This window comes from Suncus etruscus, chromosome 3, assembly GCF_024139225.1.
Source record: "Suncus etruscus isolate mSunEtr1 chromosome 3, mSunEtr1.pri.cur, whole genome shotgun sequence".
Classification (NCBI taxonomy): Eukaryota; Metazoa; Chordata; class Mammalia; order Eulipotyphla; family Soricidae; genus Suncus; species Suncus etruscus.
The window spans coordinates 134,559,211-134,579,383 of NC_064850.1; the positions used below are offsets into that span (position 1 = coordinate 134,559,211).

Consider the following 20,173-nt stretch of genomic DNA (forward strand, 5'->3'; position numbering starts at 1 on the left):
CCAACTACAAATATGTTTGTAATTATGGTGCTTAAATAAAAATATTTTAAAAAATAACTTGCTTTAAAAAATAGTGATATTTTATCTGTATTTTATTATATAGTGGCCTATTTCTCTACTTTACCCAGAAACATTTCATAGGTTCCATAGTCTTCTACAGAATCATCCAGAAATTCATTTTTGCTTCTCATTGAACTCACTCTTACTTTGTATGTAAAATGATTGTGGAAGTTGACCAAGAAAGTCAAAGCAGTGAGGAGTGATATTTGATATCTTCAATTTCAGTTCTTTATATATATTTAAAGAAAGTCATGGAGAAAGAAATGGCAGTAAATAGCAATAAAGCAAATATGGATCAGAGTGATACTGTAGTGGATAGGGTGCTTGCCTTGCATGCAGCCAGCCTAGATTCAATCTGGCACTGAATATGGACCTCCTGAGCCCCACCAGGAGCTATCCCTGAGCACTGTCAGGGATAACATAAAAAACAAAAACACTCAGAAATTAACACACACACACACACACACACACACACACATGATCTAAAACAAACACAGGATATGCTATACACATCAAAATCTGTATGGTGGCTAGTTAGACTGAACCCATGACTGGCAGCATTGATTTGGAATTCACTCCCTAATGCCTAAAAATATCCTGCAAAAATGTCTCTGTACCTGTCTCTTGAAGACTTGAAAGTAGACAAAGCAATCCAGGCTCAAACTGCTTTACCTTGTCCAAAGCTTCTGCTCCCATCTCTCAAGATGCAAGTCTTTATCCTAAATTATTTACGGAACTCTCTTAGTACATGGACCTTTGTTTAAATGAAGAAGAAATAAGTGCAAATATTGCTATACTCCCTGAGGCACCAATGCAGGGGCAGTTGGTAGTAAGACCTTACAGTATGAACTATATGGTGGTTCCTGTAACTGGTAATGATGTAGGAATTCAAAGAGCAGAAATTAAGCAAGGAATTTGTGAAGTCATTTTGTATAAGGACCAAGATGGGAAAATTGGACTCAGGGTTAAGTCAATAGATAATGATATATTTGTTCAGCTAGTCCAAGCAAATTCTCCAGCCTCATTGGTTGGTCTGAGATTTAGTGACCAAATACTTCTGATCAATGGGGGAAACTGTGCAGGCTGGAATTCTGATAAAGCACACAAGGTGCTCAAATGGGCTTTTGGAGAGAAGATAACTATGACTATTTGTGATAGACCCTTTGAACGTACAATTACCATGCATAAGGACAGTGCTGGATATGTTGGCTTTATCTTTAAAAATGGGAAATTATAACAATGTGAATGAATGAGGGAATTAGAAAGCCTGTCTCGAGTACAGGTGTGGGTGGGGTGGGGAGGAGGGAGATTTGGGACATTGGTGGTGGGAATGTTGCACTGGTGAAGGGGGGTGCTCTTTACATACATACATAATCATACAATTACAATCATATTTGTAATCACGGTGTTTAAATAAAGATAATTAAAAAATTAAAAATATGGGAAATTAACACCCATAGTGAAAGACAGTTCTGCAGTCAGAAACAGTCTTCTCACAGAGCATAACATTTGTGAAATCAATGGACAGAATGTCAATGGGCCGAAGGACTCTCAAATTGCCAACATACTGTCAACATCTGGAACTGTCATTGCTATCACAATCATGCCTGCTTTTATCTTTGAACGTATTATTAAACGGATGGCCCCAAGCATTAGGAAAAGCCTAATGGATCATGTCATTTGTGAGGTTTATATCATGGTACCATGGACATTTGCTGAACTATTCCAGTGTACTTCTGCAATTTTATTATGCACAAGAAGCTTTCTAGGAGCCAGAGAGTAGATGCTGCATAAAGACCTTTCTCTCTATGGCTGGGAATCTCACTGTTTGATTCCTTAACTTGTTCAGAACTCAAGATAGTTGTAGCCTTATCCTGATTTTACAGATGTGAAACTTTGCAGAATATTTACTGACTTTCATAGACTAGTTTCAATACTGGAAACCTGATATTCTACAAGCCATTATGATTAGGATGATTGATACATGCTTTCTGTTGTCTTAGAACTCATCACCTTTATCCTAAATATCAAGTAGTGCTGTTCTTAACTTTAACTCAATGACATATTTGCATTTTAAGTGTGTTACTATAGAATGACTGTTTTTTTGTTTTGTTTTGTTTTGTTTTTGGGTCACACCTGACAGTATTCAGAGGTTACTCCTGGCTCTATGCTCAGATATCACTCCTGGCAGGCTCAGGGGACCATATGGGATGCAAGATTTGAACCACTGACCTTCTGCATGCAAGACAAACGCCTTACCTCCATGCTATCTCTCTGGCCCCAGAATGACTGTTTTTGATAAGATGTTTTAGTTCTATGTATATATGTTTGTGTGTGTGTGTGTGTGTGTGTGTGTGTGTACATAAAGCCAATTAAATCATTCCATGTAAGCATTAAGCAGTGTCTGTAGGTTGCAAGAGGTTGTGTTGATTATCATGACATTTTAACTACCTGAACTTAATATGCTTAAACTGTCACCTTAACTAAATCAAGCATTGGGGCCGGAGCGGTGGCGCAGTGTAGGGCATTTGCCTTGCACATGGCTGACCTAAGACGAACTGCAGTTCGATCCCCTGGCATCCCATATTATCCCCCAAAACAGGAGTGATTTCTGAGTGCATTAACCCCTGAGCATCACTGGGTATGGCTCCCCTCCAAAACCCTATATTAAGTATCTACAAGAAGAGCCAAAATATCATAATTGCTGCTTTTTTAAATCCAAAATGCAGTTTTATATTAAACTAAAATGCATTCTAGTCCAGAACAACATACCAAGTTTATATAGCATGCCTACTTTGCTACATTTAAGATTTTACTTACTGTGTAGTGGGAACTTCTTTCTTCTAAGTGACCCATATATTTTTCCGATTAAATAAATCACTATATATTTAATGTAAAAATTCTTATATTATGTAGGATAAACTTTTGGTGCTCCCCCCTTTTTTTCATTTGTGAATTAAGTGGGCTAATATCCAGTCCTGACATCATCCTCCCAATATTATGTAACCTAGCTCTTTGAGTCTGAAAACTTTTCCTGGTAATGTTTTCTATTTTCTGAATCCTCCCTGTAAACAAACCAGTAGTATCTCTTTAATATGACTTCCCCCTTCTTACTGATTTATGCCTATATTCATTATTCATATACTATATTCATTAAATCTTTTAAAATATAAATGTATGGTGAAACCTGTAATGTTCCAAATTAAAAGATGACAATATAACATACTGATTTCCCTAACACTTTTAGAATAGACATCTTACTCATCAGACAAGGGAGAGAGTGTTGATTAGTGTTGCTTATTTCACATCTTTTTGAAATGTAAATTCCAAGTCAGGCATTCTAAGATGGTTTTTTAAATGATTGTTTTTAGGGACCGGAGAGATAGCATGGAGGTAGGGCATTTGCTTCACATGCAGAAGGACAGTGGTTTGAATCCCGGCATCCCATATGGTCCCCTGAGCCTGCCAGGAGTGATTTCTGAGCATAGAGCCAGGAGCAACCCCTGAGCATTGCCGGGTGTGGCCCAGAAACCAAAATAAATAAATAAATAAAATTATAGTTTTTAAATTAGTAGCTATCTTGTAAGAGGAAAGGGGTCCAAACTACAAATTAAATTTATCAAACATGAAAAAAAACTCTTTTTTTTTTTTTGGTTTTTGGGCCACACCCAGCAGTGCTCAGGGGTTACTCCTGGATGTCTGCTCAGAAATAGCTCCTGGCAGGTACGGGGGACCATATGGAACACCGGGATTCGAACCAACCACCTTTGGTCCTGGATCGGCTGCTTGCAAGGCAAACGCCGCTGTGCTATCTCTCCGGGCCCATGAAAAAAACTCTTATGGGGAAATACAATCTCCTTAATTGAGTAAAAGAACCTTGCTTATGGGCCCGGAGAGATAGCACAGTGGCGTTTGCCTTGCAAGCAGCCGATCCAGGACCAAAGGTGGTTGGTTCGAATCCCGGTGTCCCATATGGTCCCCCGTGCCTGCCAGGAGCTATTTCTGAGCAGACAGCCAGGAGTAACCCCTGAGCACTGCCGGGTGTGATCCAAAAACCAAAAAAAAAAAAAAAAAAAAGAACCTTGCTTACAATCACCAGTTCTGCAGTCCCCACCTATAGGAAACTGACACTGAGATATTTGCTCTTTTCTCCTGGAAGGGATTCCATTCCAGCCCCACCCCTGGGCATCCTCTAGGGCACCAGCTCCTCCTGGTCAGGAGCAAACCCTCTGTCTTGGCACATATCAAACTGCCCATGCCATGCATCCCTTTTCTTACTAAAGCCTTTATAGTATCATGTAACAAAGTTGTGTGCGTACTACTTCCCAAATGTGTGAATATATTACACATATGTATTACTTATCTCAATGAGGGTAAAAAAAGAAATAATAAGAATGTAATTTATAACAAAATAATATATCAACAAATTTTGCTTAGGTACAAATATCTGAGACAATCTATGTGGGCAAGCAGTCAAATTCTACTCAGAGGCAATTGCTAAAAGGCGAACACTGGTGATATACTGCTGGCAAATTCTGTGGGTGGTGCCCTCATTACAAAATGATCTAAGATAAAACATAGTTGTACATGTTCAGCTAAAACAAGGTCCAGCTTTGATTTGAAAAGCTGCTTTCTTTTAAAAGAGGTAGCATAGGTATGCAACTGCAAGAAATGATGAAATCAATTCAATTTGCTACAACCTGGTTAGAACTGGAAGATACCGCTTTGAGTGAAGTGAGCCAGAAGAAAAAAAAGACAAACACAGGATAATATTGCTTATCTGTCTATATAAAATTGGATGAGGAAATGTAATATAATAATGGGGTGATGCCGAGATCACCCTTGACCTCAGAGCTTAGGGAGAAGGCCAGAGAAAGAAAGAAATCAAGGCAGGAAGATGAAAAAGAGAAATAATGGGAATACAGGTATATTGGTGATGTGGTGAAGAAGTATAGCTATATAGTCAAAATACAGACTCAACAACATTGAAAACATGAAATGTAAGCTGAAATCACCAAATTTTGTAATGTGCCTATAAGGTAGCAGATGAGGGTAAGGGTGGGAGTTGCAGGATGTTGGAATATGGGATCATTGGTGATGGGATTAGTATTGAAATACTCAGCTATCAACAACTTTGTAAATCATGGTTCTTTAATTCAATGATATATTTTTTTTTAATGAGGTAGTCAAAAGTACTGGGATTCAGTCCTGAGTGGTGTTTAAGAGAAACTTGAACATGACCAGGGCAGTTATTGACAAAACAGGGATGGCAAAAGGCATGGAGCAGGTTATAGAGAAGTGAGTAGACTCAAGAGTCAAAAGGGATGGGACTAGGTTCTATCACTGGCACCACAAAAATGAAATAACCCATTTCACAAAAGGGGTATGAAAAAAAAGGCAATGAAGTAACCCAGATATGTAGCAACAGAAAATCTTTAGTATAGAGATAGAATGGAAAGCAAGGTTTGGAGAGCAAAGTTGTTGATAGTTGAGATGGTGGCCTAGTAAAAGCTGAGACGATCCAGGCCCCATAAAAGGCTAGTTGAAACTTAGCAAAGTTTAGAAATTGTCTGCAGAGCTAGAGCTCAGGCTTCATATGCAGGAGCCTAGAATTCTATTCCTAGCACAATATAGTATCCTGAACACAGCCAGGAGTGGCCCTGAAGCATCATGCATTACATACCCTACGTGTGTTCCCCAAACACACAAGCAATTCCCTGGTTTGGGAAGGAGGGCTGGAGAGATAATATAAGGAGTGAGGTTCACTAACCTTGTATGCAGCCAACTCCAAACATCTCGTGCACAGCACCACAAAAGGTCCTTGAACCCTACCAGAAGTAACACTGAACACTGCCAACTGTGATCCTAAAACTGGGTGGTGAGGGGGAAAGAAAGTCCCTGGTGTCCCTGAACTGTTACATTCCTGATTAGGCCTCCTACTAGCCAAATCCAATCAGTTAAACCAGAAACTTCAAAACCCAACATTTATGAGTTCTTCCCTCCACATCGAGAAAGAGAAGAGCAAGGACTGCATTATTCTTTCTTAGAAAAAAAGCTTTTTTTTTTTTTTACAAAGCCTTAAAGTTTCAGACTTTTGCATAACTATCACTAGCATTTTCAAAACATTTATAATGCACCACATATCTCTTTATGTCTATAATTCATTGAAATAACAGTATAACAACACATTATTAAATACTTTCTAGCAAGGACCAGCAAAAATAATGACCAGATTAATGATTTGTAGGATAAACTGCATTTGATTTATTACCTGAGAGGAAAGGGAGCTGGAAACAAACACTGTGATTCTCTGCGTAATATTTTTTGGAGACTGACCAACATAATGTGACAGTTTTGAGGTGGGCTTTTGCAAGACTGTATATGTATATGGTGAACTGTGCTGAGTCCTGAAGTCAATTCTTCAGCAATGTGAGGGTGTTGGACACTTCTGGGTCTTCAGAGAGGTACAGATGGAAGGTCCTGGACCCTAGTCAGTGGGGCTTTAAGAACCAATCTTGCTCCACTCTAGTCCCCTGCCCACCCAGAAGGAGAGCGTTACAGTGCCCTCTAAGGGACAGCTGCACCTTTCACGCTTTTTCTTTGGCCAGAGTCCTTTTTTTCTAAGTACTGTAGTTCAATTTGAGGTCTTAGTAGATAACTGTGTCACAGGAGACTCGGATTACATTTGTGTGATCTGTCACACAGTCATAGAAATTACCGGATAAACAATTCACTCAATAGTGGCGCAGAGCACAAGAGAGCCTGGCTGTCTCCAGAGCTCAGTAGTGCCTCTCAGGACCAAGTCAGCAGGACAGTTTCTGGCAACCTGGAACTCCAGATGTACCTTTTTATTTATTTTTATTAAAAAATTTTTTTTATTTAAGCACCATGATTAAAAAGATGTTTGTAGTTGGGTTTTATACCTTTTATTTTTAAAAGATCACATTATTCTACATACTTTTTTTGTTTGTTTGTTTGTTTTGGGCCACACCCAGCAATGCTCAGGGGTTACTCCTGGCTGGCTGCTCAGAAATAGCTCCTGGCAGGCACGGGGGACCATATGGGTCACCGGGATTCGAACAAACCACCTTTGATCCTGGATTGGCTGCTTGCAAGGCAAACACTGCTGTGCTATCTCTCCGGGCCCATTCTACATACTTTTGACAGAGGTAGACAGTTTGTGATTAAGATAATGAATTTTGGAGTCTATATTTTCCTTTTAGTTTCATAATCTGTCTCCTTTTCTCTTTGCCCGACATCTCTTTTGTTGTTGCTTATATCAGATGTCACTTGGCTTGACTCAAACACCTTGCATACACATTCAGCAGACTTAAGGGTTGTACACTACTTTTAATTATTTCTATGGCAGAGGGGACTGAGCACTGGCAGTGCTCAGGGGGTCACCCCAGGATCTTGTGTCTGGTATTGCACCATGACAGGCAACATGTACACTTTAGTTTTGGGGGCCTCACTCCTTTAAGTTGTGCAAAAGGTGCATTTTGTCTCCTGGTGCGTTTGTTTTTCCTGGTGCATTTTTAAATAGTGTTGAGTTTGAGCAGTCTATACTCCTGATCAGGGGATAAAGTTTTTAGTTTTGGTGTGTGTGTGTGTGTGTGTGTGTGTGTGTGTGTGATGGCTGTTGTGAACCTGGGTGAAGGGCTATTGCACTGCGATATTTCTCAGGTTTCAGTTACTCCTGCCTTTAAATTCTGTTACCCTTTGCTCCCTCATCTATGCTTATCGCAATAACCACTAACCACCTGCTTCTGCCCATCCTCACCACCAGTGGGAATATTTCTAAGCACATAGTGCAGTCATGTTTAAATCCCCCAAATTTAAGATCAAATCTAAAATCCACTAATTGCTTTCACAGATTCAAGCTCAGTGTCCACTTTTTGACAGGACAGTTGATCCCACTCATTTAAAATTTAGGTATCTCAATTCTAAAGCACCTGCCTTTTCCACCTTCAGCCTCTGCTCTGGGATGTCCACTGTTCACAGGCCAACCTGTCGGTTCAGCAAATGCCAAGCTGCCCAAGCTGGTAGGTGAGACCCTACCTACTTATAATTACTGCTCCTGGGCTGTCTCAAGTCTAGACACGGGCTGGACCTTCTGGCTCTGGTTATTACTCAACATTTAAGGCTGGGAAAATAATCCCAACTCACATGTGAAGAGCATTTGACAGTTTGCACTTTGTTTTCACCCATTTGCTGCCGCATTTTCTAATGAAACATTAGAGGTACCTGAGGTCGTGGGGTGTCAGAAACTGAGACTGAGATTGAACAGCAATAGCCGAAGCCCCTGGCTCCTGAACGGTGTAAAATAAAACTAGAGTGAACTAGTGAATTCATCCTATGCACCGTATTTCTAAATCTCACGCAGCCAAGTCTGAAGAAGCAGGGTAGAGGAGAGAAATAATACACTAAGTCAGTCAGGGAAGTCAAGGAGACAGTGGCATTTTTAGAGTGGCTTCTTGTGTCTACCTCCCAGGGCCAAGCCCAAACTGACTTTTCTTTATGATACCAATCCATCCACCAGGAGGGGGACGGTGGAGAGTGTGACAAAAGTACCTATCCAGTGGGTTTTACATATCAATGGAAGAGGTTTAGGGAAGAAGGAAGTTGGGGGACTGCCTTTGTTGGGCTAATAGCTGGATGTCATCCTACAGAAGGAAAACACACAAGCCTGAGAAATGAAGAGGCAAGGGGGAGTCGGGGAAAGGGGTGCAGACACTTGCTCAGCCCCAGGCCTGGTTGAGGTTTCCCCAAACAAGTGACTTCACCTCTGGGAGGACCGCTGCCTCTAGAGAAGACCTTGTCTTTGGCTTGTGGGGATGATTCAATAAAACAAAGCCGGTGAAACGTCTGACTGTGCCTTGGCTGGCAGCCGGGATTGTTAATGTGGGTTCCCTCGCTGACCCCTCGCTGGGCGAGCTGTGTCTCAGATTTCCGGGGCACCCCGTCCAGCTATGAGCTCCCTAGGCCACTCGAGGTGCCAACTGTAGAGCGCTGCGTCTGCTTTGACGCTTGGATGCAGCTTCCCAGCTTGCATCGGATGCGCGCGGGCCTGAAAGGAGTTTGGGGGGGTTCACAGACACGGCTTGGAGCGGGCCCTGCTGCTGGGAATCCAGGGGGCCGGAGTTTAGATAGAAAGGCTAGCAGAGGGGTGCACGCTGTAGAGGGGACCCCACCTGTCCCTCCTAGACCTCCAATGTCCCCCCCCCGAATTGCCTGTGCCCATAGCGAGAGCCCTCCTCCCTCCACCTTTATTAGTATTTTCTGCACAGTCTCAGCAGCCCCCCCAAAGCCGGGAGGGTCGTGGCCAGGGCGGAGGGCGCGGGGACAGCGTTGCGCCGGCCCCGCCTTTCCCTTCGGTGCCGGCAGCCGGAGGCGGGGCCCGCGCACGCGTGCACCTCTCGGAGCGGGGCGCTCGGGGCCGTGCGCGGCGGGGAGCGGGGCGCGGGGCGCGGGAGCCGGGAGCGCGCCGCCTGCGCCGCGGGTGGGTCAGACAGAGCCGCTGTGCGCGATCGCCGTGGCGGACCGGCGAGCCCGGAGCGACGCGTGCGAGGAGGGGATGCGATCGGCCGGGACCCCTCCAGTGCCGGTGACCTGAGCGCCAAGAGCGAGCGAGGGCGAGTTGGCAGCGGTGGCGACGGCGAGCCCCGCGGGTGCTGGGCGGCCGGGGGTGCGGGGGAGCGGCGCGGGAGCGCGGGGTGCAGACCGGGTGGGGCCGGGGGACCGTGATGAGCGAGCGCGCCGGCTGGCTGCACGCCGCCGCCGCTGCCGCCCTGAGCATCCGCTGCCCGGGGCTCCGGCCATGGAGACGCTGAACGGCCCCACGGGCGTCCCGGAGCCCAAGCCGCAGCCTCCCGGCCAGCAGCAGCACCACCGCCACCACCACCACCTGCACCCGCTGGCCGAGCGGAGGCGGCCGCACCGAGCGCCCTCGCCTGCCAGACCCTACCTCAAGGACCTGCCCGGACGGCCCGCGGCCGCCAGCACCCATGCTTCCTCCGGCCGAGCCTCGGCGCCCGCCGCCCCGCGTTCGCCCAACCTCGCGGGCAAGGCGCCGTCCTCGCCCGGGCCCCCGGCCGCTCAGGGCCGCCTCTCCAGGCGCAGCGTTGGCGCTCCGGGCGCGAAGGACAAGCCGCCCCCGGGCGCCGGCGCCAGCGCCAGGGCAGCGGGGGGCACCAAGGCCGCTCCGGGCCCCAGGAAGGCGGCGCGCGCTGCGGCCAACGCCGAGCCGCTGTCCCGGGCGGGGAAGCCACCCGCCGCGCCGCCGCCGCCCGGGCTCGAGCTCGCCTCCGCCGCTGCCAAGGGCCGGAAAGCCAAACGGGGCGGCTCCGGGGCTCCGGGACTCCGCGCCGCAGCCGCTCCGGCTCCCGTCGCCAGGGTCCCTGCCGTGGTCCTCGCCGTCCCCTCGGCGCTCGGCTCCCCGGCGCCCGGCGCGCGCATCAGCCACACGGACAGCAGCTCCGACCTCTCCGACTGCCCCTCCGAGCCGCTGTCGGACGAGCAGCGCCTCCTCCCCGCCGCCAGCAGCGACGCCGAGTCGGGGACGGGCTCCAGCGACCGGGAACCCCCGAGGGGACCCGCCTGCTTGAGCACCGCCGTGCTGGGAGCCCTCCCCGGCAGCCCCGAGCGCCCCTCGCTTCTCGCCGCGCCCCCCTTCCCCGCCTGCGTCTGTGCCGGCGTTTGGAGCAGCCTTGCTGGGGTCCCCTCCGGGCCCGGAGGGGCGGAGGATGCCGAGGCCCGCGAACCCTCGGAGCGATTGGGGCCGGGACCCCCGAAAGAGCCCAGTGCGAACGTGCAGCCCCGGCTAGTGCCGGCGGCCGAGGAGGAGGAACTGCTGCGGGAGATGGAGGAGCTGCGCTCCGAGAACGACTATCTCAAGGTGAGTGAGTGGCTTGGGGACCTGGAGGGTGGGTGGGTCTGGGGCGAGAGGCTTGATATCGGCCCCCACTTTCCCATCGCGGTGAAAGCAGGACTTGGGGAGCATTCAAAGGCCAAAACTTATGGGAAGCGCAGCAGAAGCCTCGAATCCACTTGGTCTCGCTTCTTTCGTTCTGCTCCTCCCTTGGATGAAACGTGGACGTGCTGTGGACTTGTTTGGGACTCATCAGGAAAACCCCACCCCCCCACAGCTAGCCTCCTTGTCCAGTGAAGTAACTGGTCGCTTGGATGAGGTTCGGCTCGGCCACGTGGGGGAGGACACTCTGGGCCACCGGCTGCTCCTCTTTTTCAGCGCCTGACCGGAGCCTGCGCTCCCCTTCAGGGCTGGGACCGCCCTGGCTTTAGCTTCTGAACCTCCTAGTTACCTTGTGTGTGGTCTAGCTTGGGCTACAGCCCGCCGGCCATTTGTTTGTAAGCGTCTGCGAACCCTCCTGGGTTTGGTACCTGGAGAGGCCAGCTGATTCCCCACACTGGCACTTTCCAGGGACTCCATAGGCTTGGCTGCTGCAGCAGCTAGGATCCTTCTACGGAGCCTGCAGGTGGTGGTGTCAGTGGTGGTGAGGCAGGAGCTGGAGGGTTGTCTAGTAAATCCACCTTTTATTTTTCTGACCTGGAGTATGGATATGCTCGTTCTAATTTAGACCATGTTGGAAGCAGGTGTGGATCAAGACAATCTAGGCAACTTGATCAAATAAACAAGGTTGTACTGAAAGCAAAGTTTTGATTTGTTGTTAATCCTCAGATATGTGTGTGTTTTGGAGCCAGGAGTTACTTTTAGAGGTACTTGGGGGGGGGGGTGATATGGGATTCTTGGCAGAACCCATGTGGGCCACAGGCAAGGCAAGCACCTTACTGGCTGTAAGAGATATCTTAAGATAAGAGATATCTCTCAGGCCCAATTCTCAAGATAACTTAAAAAAAAAAAGAAAAGAAAAAAAAGAAACAACCCTCACGTTTCTTCTTCTATTGAGGTGGCAGTATATCTCTCAAATCGGTGAGATTGAATCAGGTCATTTTTCTTAGCAATCTTGACCCTTTTCCATGCAGGTTCAGTTTGGGGCAATGAGACCACAGACCAAGACTTGGAAGGTGAATGGTAGTGAATGTGGTGTTCAGAGCAGGCTGACTGTTGAGTCTTCTTAAGCCCCAACCGATCTGCTGAGTGCACTGGTCACTAAGTTTTGGCAAAAAACTAATCACAGTAAAGCAAAGGAGAAAGAATGGCAAAGAGCTTTGGTCTCCTGCTTTCATGTAATAGGTAACAAGGCAGGGTTGAGAGGTGTTGGGAGAAAGGGCAACTGTTGGCCCAGCAGTCTATGGGGAGTCAGGTTTGGTGAGTCTAAACTTCCTGAGGGTGAGAATTGTATTCATACTCTCTGACCTATGGAATTTCTGAGTGAGCAATGTTTATCCAAATATGAAAAGCTAAGCAATAGGAAAAACATTAAAAGAGTCAATATTTTTCTTTTTTTTTTAACTTTATTTATTTATTGATTGGTTTTTGGGCCACACCCAATGGCGCTCAGGGGTCACTACTGGCTCTGCACTCAGAAATCACCCCTGGCAGGTTGGGGGACCATTTGGGATGCCGGGAATCAAACTGGGTCCTTCCCATGTTGGCTGCATGCAAGGCAAAAGCCCTACCGCTGTGCTATCTCTCTGGCCCCAAGAGTCAATATTTTCTTTACATTTCTGATCTTAAGACAGTTTAGACTATACAGGGGCACCTGGGCATTTGCTTTTTCGTTGAATTTCATTGAATTCTCAGTGAATATATAGGTTTCTGAGGCATGAAAGCAGTAGTACAGTAGGTAGAAGTTTGCCTTGCATGGGACTGACCAAGGTTTGATCTAGTGGTACACATTCTGCTGATGTGATATATGTTTCATAGTCTCTATTCCACTGAAAAGGACACTGAGAACCAGGAAAACTTAAATGACTTGGGGCTGGAGAGATAGCATGGAGGTAAGGCGTTTGCCTTTCATGCAAGAGGTCATCGGTTCAAATCCCAGCGTCCCATATGGTCCCCGTGCCTGCCAGGAGCAATTTCTGAGCATGGAGCCAGGAGTAACCCCTGAGCACTGCCGGGTGTGACCCAAAAACCACAAAAAAAAAAAAAAAAAAAAACCTTAAATGACTTGCCCAAGGTCATACAGCCAATAGGTATGTAGTGGTTCTTTTCTCTCACTCAGGAGCCTGCATCTTGATTTCTAGTGCAGCTGCTTTTCTCATAGCATGCTGCTTGCTTTGAAATTGTTTTAATGGCCCAGAATGCTCCCAGTGTTGAGCTTCACCAGGGGACCTTCTCTGTTTTCTTTTTTTAGGTGAAGGAGCCCTAACAAATAAATTCCTTTCAGCCTCTATACAAAAGATCACATAATCCACTGCTGCTATTTGATTTGGGGAACGTATTTTCTTGCTGTGTCCTGGAATATGTATCATGGCCATTTGCTCTGCTCAAGTTCATCTCCAGGCCTTTTCTTTGACAATAGCCAAGAGAAATGGGTCAAGCAATTGCAAATGCATATTTGTGTTGTTTCAGAAGCGATCGTTTCAGTGATTCATTTTTTTTTGAAAGAGACATGGCCATCCTGGTAGCCTTTTCTAAAGGTCAATGAACCTACCCACTAGTGCAGAACCAAACGCCAGTGATTTCGTGGGGGTAGGGGCATGTGCCTTCTAAATAGAAACTTCTTTTGCTCTGCTGTCGACTCTCCTCGAATGGTAGATAACAACTTATCCTTGACCTATTGCTTGTTTCCATCATTGCTCAGAACTCTTGCCGTTAGTTAGTTTAGATTCAGCATCCGTCAACTCAAATGTTACTTTATGAGAAGAGACTTAGCCCAGGGATTTTTTTTTTTTTTTGATATGTACTAGATGACGGTAAGCACTTGAGGAGCTACATTCTTTCTTGAGTCAGTTGCGTCACTATTACTGTACAGGACTGTCACCTTTTCTGAGCTATGAATTCTAAGGGCAATCAGGCAGAAAACGAAAGCCTGCAGAACCATAGCAGGGTCTCTCTCTGATCAGGAAATTTAAGTGGCTTTCTTTCAGTTTAGCTCAGACTGCCGGATTTTTTAAAATAGCAAGCATCAGAAAATGCTTGCCTCCTGTTGTGCTGTGTGGGTCTGGACAGAATGTCTCTCACCCTGCTTTTTGTTCCTTCTCTTTCCTAGTTAAAGGGCTAAAAAATGCAAAAGGAGTTAATCCAGACAGTTGGAATTTTGCAGAAAAACAGGACAGCTTTTTTGTTGCCCATTTACCTCTGATGAACTCAGGTATATGTGGGAGTCTCTAGAAATTCAGGTGAGCAGGTGAGTTCAGTGGTCCAAAGGCTTTGATATCTTTCTTTTTATAAATATAAAGTTGCTCATGATTGAGTTTGTCATACAATGTCCAACATTAATCCTGTCACCAGTGCACATTTCTCACAACCAATGTCCTCAGTTTCTCTCACGCTCTCTTTCCCTCTGCCTCTATAGAAAATATTTTTCTACTCTTTTTCTCAGTCTTCCCTTTTTTTTCCTTTTAGGCCCTGTGGTTTGCAATATTGTTTCTCAAACAGTATCTTTCACGTCACTTTACCTCCTTTTAGCTCCTAGTTTTTGTCCAAAGTGATAATTTCCAGCTATCACTGTTTGACATCTTTCTTCACCCAAACCAAGACACATTTCTCAGCGATGAGTCCCTGCATGAAATGCTACTGGTATGTTGCTTGCACCCCTGCTTGCCACAGTCATGCTTTGCTTTAGTGCTCAAAGACAATCAGACAAGCCTTGGTACTCATTATGGACCTTATGAATTATGTTCTATTTCCACAGAGAAGATTTGCAGGAATATTATCATCACTTTGAGTTTATTGGCCTATTTGTAAAATGCTTTCAGGGCTATTGGAACTTATCCTGTAAGTTCCTGTAAGCACCTGCTCCTTCTAAATCCTATTCTACAAAGTGCCAGTGAGAGAGGGTAGCTATGGAGAACCCTTCGAGCAAGCTTGATTTTGCTCTGCTTTCTCACTGATTTCAGAAGAATTATTTTTGGTAAAGTTAGTGCCAGCTACAAGGGCAGATAACACTGGAGTCTTTGACAGAAGAGATTTCCTAGGGAGATGCTGGGAAGGTCATTTGGATTTTATAGGTCACCTGCCATCCTCACTGACCCAGCCTCACTTTCCCTGGTCCTACTTGAGATGACACCTGGATTTCAAGCCGTGTAGTGAGTCTTTGGATTCAGTGTGGCTGGTAAGACGACAGGGCATAGACCCACTTGAGGGCACAGGCAGCAGATCTGAGCAGCTGAAGTGCGTCAGCTCTTTCCTCTTCCTCTTCTGCCCAGCTCCACCTCCCTCTCTTTGGGAAAGGTTAATGTAGACTAGATTCCTAGTCTTTCTTGACATTCCGCTTGCTACACTCATGCTTTATTCAGCCCATGAAAGAGCGGTTGTAGCATAGCATAGACCAGGGCGCACAGGTCCCAGCTGCTGTCAATTGGTAAACAATGGCAGCAGCCCCTGCACAGTCTTCATTCCAGCTGGGACTCTGCAGAGAACGTTTCCATTGTCCAGAGGGAAATGAAGTGGGTTATTTGTATATTATTGCAGACAATAGTCTCTGTTTGCAACTCCCAGAGGATGGAATTATTACAACAGTAGACAGATGCTGGCCCTGACTGTCCAAACTGAGGCTATTTAAAGAGGAGCATAAAATTAGTGATTGATTTAGATTGTTTCAAGGAACTTCAGCTTTGGATACATTTTAATCAATAAGATCAAGAGTTTTCATCATTGACACGAAGAAACCATGCATTTAAAAATATTTTTATTGCTTTATTTAAATACTAGTGGTTTACATAGTTGCTCACAATACATTTGTTTCCGACATTCCATGTTCCATCACCAACATTACACCAATGTAAGATTCCCTTTACCATTATCCTCAGTTTCCCACCCACCTTCACCAGCCTGGCAGGTGAAATATTTCTATTGCTTATTTACAAGTAAGTGGTAATGGAATGAATTATAGAAAAATTAGTGAAAGAAAATCTGTGAAAATTTGTCATATCTCACAGTGAGGCCAGAAACAACATATTTAAAAAATACATTTATGAGAAAACTGTCTTGGAGAGGTTTCATGGAAACATTTTATTTTAATCTTGGTTTATTCTTTTTTTGTTTGTTTTTGGGCCACACCCACCTGAATTCAGGGATTACTTCTGTCTCTGCACTCAGAAATCGCTCCTGGCAGGCTTGGGGGACCATATGAGATGCCAGGGATTGAACCCGGGTCCATCCCCCATTGATGGCGTGCAAGGCAAACGCCCTACTATCGACCCAGCCCTAATTTTGGTTTATTCTAATGTATACAGGATGCTTCATTATTCCTCTAATTTGATATATGAACTCAAGTGGTGATCTGCAGGTGAAAGGGAATGAATAATTGTGTCACATGACTTTGAGATTTGATTTTCTATACAGAATTTGAAAAAGAGGGAGTTGAAACTAGCTTAGTTTTCAGTGAGATAATAATGTATCATGTCAGTTGATCACAGTGTCAATTAGACAGAAAAGTATGGATTAAGAGCAATTTTATTTTTATGGACAGACATATTTCCCTCATCACCCAAAGTTCCTATTCACTTCCATGTAGTTGACCCCAATTTATTCCTATACCAGTAACCCAGTATTTTGTCCTAAGATTTTGTTTTTGTTTTGTTTCTTCATTTATAATCTTTCTTTCTTTTTTTTTTTTTAAGTTCTTTTTTTTTTTTTGGCTCACACTGGCAGCACTCAGGGGTTACTCCTGGCAGGCTCAGGGGACCATACGGGATACTGGGATTCGAACCACCGTCCTTCTGCATGCAAGGCAAATGCCTTACCTCCATGCTATCTCTCGGCCCCTTGTAATCTTTCTTTTTAAAAAAAGTGAAAGTGTTTAATTGTACATAGCTTAGAATATTTAAAGACAACATGTTTTTAAGTAAAACAAAATAAAACTAAGGTAAAAGGAAAATTTTTATTTAACAAAGAATGTAAAAATTCATTACTTTACTTCCTCTAAGTTTGAATCTTATCTTGAACTATATTTGTTTATTTATTTATTTATTTAGGTATTTGGGCTATACTGGGCAATGCTCAGTGCTAATTCTGGTGCCAAGCTCAGGAATCACTTCTGACTGGCTCGTGGGAACATATGAGATTCTGGAAATTGAACCTACATCAGTCACATAGAAGGCAATTGCTCTATGTGTTGTGCTGCCATTCTGGCCCCGAATCTTGAGCTTTAAGATGATCCCACAGAGAACGTATTCCAGTTCAAACTTTCTCCCTTAACTAGTCTTGGAAATGACTTTTTTGAGTTACTGTTGTTTTTCATGCCTCTTGCATCAGTGAGGAGAGTTGTACTACCAAATTATTTGGTGTTTGTCTTTTTTCCATTTGACTTATTTCCCTTAGCTTAGTATCTTCTGGGTTCATCCACGTTGATGCAAAGATCAAGAATAATGTTTTCCCTATTGATTTCTGTGTATGAAACCCAACAGTCACTCCCTCTTACTCTGTGTAATTCATTTCTGTCAGAAACATTGTGTGTTCTGCTTGATTCAGTTTTCTTAAACATCTACTAGCCGGCATATTTATGGTTGTTTAGTACAATGTTCTTTTAAACTTGAGCATGCTATCAGAAAATTGATGTTATTTTGGTCTGAAAAGTGCCGTTCATCATGACCCTAATCTGAATAATCAGTTTTTGCTTTCAAATGTCTGCTACCCAATTCACATGGATTATAATTTACCTTTCTTGTAATTTCTTTCCATTGAACCTAAAAATTGACTTTTTTCAAGGCTCTATGAAAAGTATTCCTTCTTATTCTTTCTCCAACATAGACTTGTTTTGGAACATCATTTAAACTCTCAGAATCTGAGTGTTCTCATTTTAGAAATGGGGTTCTTAATATCTTGGCAGTGCATTTGCAATGTTTTCGTAAGAAGCAATTTCAATATTGAATATACTTGTACATAGACAGTTATCAAGCACTAAGTGGTAGCCTGCTTTCGTTATTTTACGCTGATGGTGGGCTCTCAAGATACAATTTAAAGCCCATTATTGTTTCATTGGTCCTGATTGTAGAGAGTAATTTATGGCATTTACTGGGAAGAGGGTATGTTTGGAGGCAGACAGCCTGGGTTTGCAGCTTAGCTTCCATTTATTAGCTGTGAAACTTCAGACACATTAAACAGTAGGAGTTTGGTTTCCTTGTTTATCAAATGGGGGTGATGTATTCTTGACAGTTATTATAGGGCTAGTAATGATGGCAGAATGCTTAATAAAGGGTGATTTATTTTATAATGGTAAAATATTATAAAAATGATGATTCAAATATATACAATTATATCTCTAGTTTTTTCTCTCAATGCAACTGTTGTTGGTGATTATTTATAACAAAAATATTTACATCTGACCTTCTAAATTATTTGTAGGATGAGTTAGAATAGCCCATCAATAGTTTTATTTATTTATTTATTTATTTATTTATTTATTTATTTATTTATTTATTTATTTTGGTTTTTGGGCCACACCCGGTGGTGCTCAGGGGTTACTCCTGGCTGTCTGCTCAGAAATAGCTCCTGGCAGGTACGGGGACCATATGGGACACCAGGATCGAACCAACCACTTTTGGTCCTGGATTGGCTGCTTGCAAGGCAAACACTGCTGTGCTATCTCTCCGTAATAGTTTTATTTTTGTTTTAAGTATTAGCATATTGTTGATGAGTTCTCTCCTAGAGAATATCTTTGTACATAGAAAGTTTTTTTTTTTTTTTTTTTTTTTTTTGGTGATGCTAAGTGTTGAACTCAGTTTTCATGCACATAGGCATGTACTTTGCTGCTGAATCGCATCCCTAGTTTAGACATTGTATCTTATACCCTCCTATGGCTGTCTCTCATTTTAAAAATACTTTCATTTGAGCTGAGCATATAGTTCAATGATAAAGCACTTGCCTTGCATACATGTGTGAGACCCTTGTTTTCATCTCTACACTGCAAGAATAATTAAAACAAAATTAAGAAACTGCACCTAAGTAATAAATAACTTTAGACATTAATGACTTTGACTTATTTTTAAACAAATCCTGTGCTCAGGGCATACTCCTAATTCTGTAATAGATAACTTCAGACATTAATGGCTTTGAATTTTTGTTGTTGTTTTTTTAATGACAACAAACCCTGTGCTGAGTGAGGGCTTACTCCTGATTCTGTGCTTGCGGAATCTCTCTTAGCAGTGCTCAGGAGACTATTTGGTTCTGGGGATTTAATTCAGGTCAGATGTTTTGTGGCCAAGGTACTGCCATCTTTTTAGTTGTGGTTCTTGCTAGGGGCTGCACAGGTTTTTTGTGATGCTTGTACACACTTGACTGTGGTATGTCAGATATTGCATAGCACCAGGGAACACGAATAGCAGTGATCATACTTACAATGTCCCTAGTTGGACACTAGGGATTTGAACTTAAAACCATATGCTTGCAAGGTAGAAGTTCCAAGTTTACAGGTCTGAGAGCACTTTTATTGAGCTTCGCTATTAACTGAACAAAATAAATTTGAAAGACTGAGTGAATCCTGTTTTAGATACATTTAAACCATCAGTGATGAAACAAATAAAAAATTTCTAGATGCATATTTTTTGTTTCGTTTGGTTTTGGGGTTTTTTTTTTTTTTTGGTCACACCCGGCAGCACTCAGGAGTGACTCCTGGCTCTACACTCAGAAATCGCTCCTGGCAGGCTCGTGGGACCATATGGGATGCCGGGATTCGAACCATCATCCTTCTGCATGTAAGGCAAACGCCTTACCTCCATGCTATCTCTCCGGCCTCTAAATGCATATTTTTAATCCCTTCCCTCCCCAAAGTGTTCCTCAGTAAAATCCTTTGTGATATTCATCTTTTACACATTACAACTACAATGATGGAAGGCATTGACATAATTAGACTATAGCACTGGGACAAAGCAAAGATGCAATGTGGCCAGTTTTTTCATCTCAAAGATCTAGTACTCCTAAGTGTTTCCTGGTATTGTTTATTCATAGGAGTCCTGGTATTTATTATGACTCTAATGTGCAATTCACCCTGTTCTGGGCTCTGTGGTGGCAGAGAGGAGTAAAGTA

At 44.0% G+C, this 20,173-nt stretch overlaps 2 protein-coding genes across 2 annotated transcripts in view; both read left to right on the forward strand.

Moving 5' to 3' along the window:
* Nucleotides 1-665: 665 nt before the first annotated feature.
* Nucleotides 666-9,804, forward strand: LOC126004468 (syntenin-1-like). Its single transcript, XM_049770892.1, is given in 5 exon segments — nucleotides 666-732; nucleotides 735-1,283; nucleotides 1,500-1,759; nucleotides 8,948-9,136; nucleotides 9,334-9,804. Coding segments are annotated over 5 exon segments (1,536 nt in total).
* Nucleotides 9,805-9,842: 38 nt separating this feature from the next.
* The window catches only part of MTCL1 (microtubule crosslinking factor 1), a 124,309-nt gene continuing 113,978 nt past the window's right edge, over nucleotides 9,843-20,173 (forward strand). The window contains exon 1 of the mRNA XM_049770187.1: nucleotides 9,843-10,954. Coding sequence (XP_049626144.1) covers nucleotides 9,878-10,954 — 1,077 coding nt within the window. The 5' untranslated portion in view covers nucleotides 9,843-9,877. The remainder of the gene's footprint in view (nucleotides 10,955-20,173) is intronic.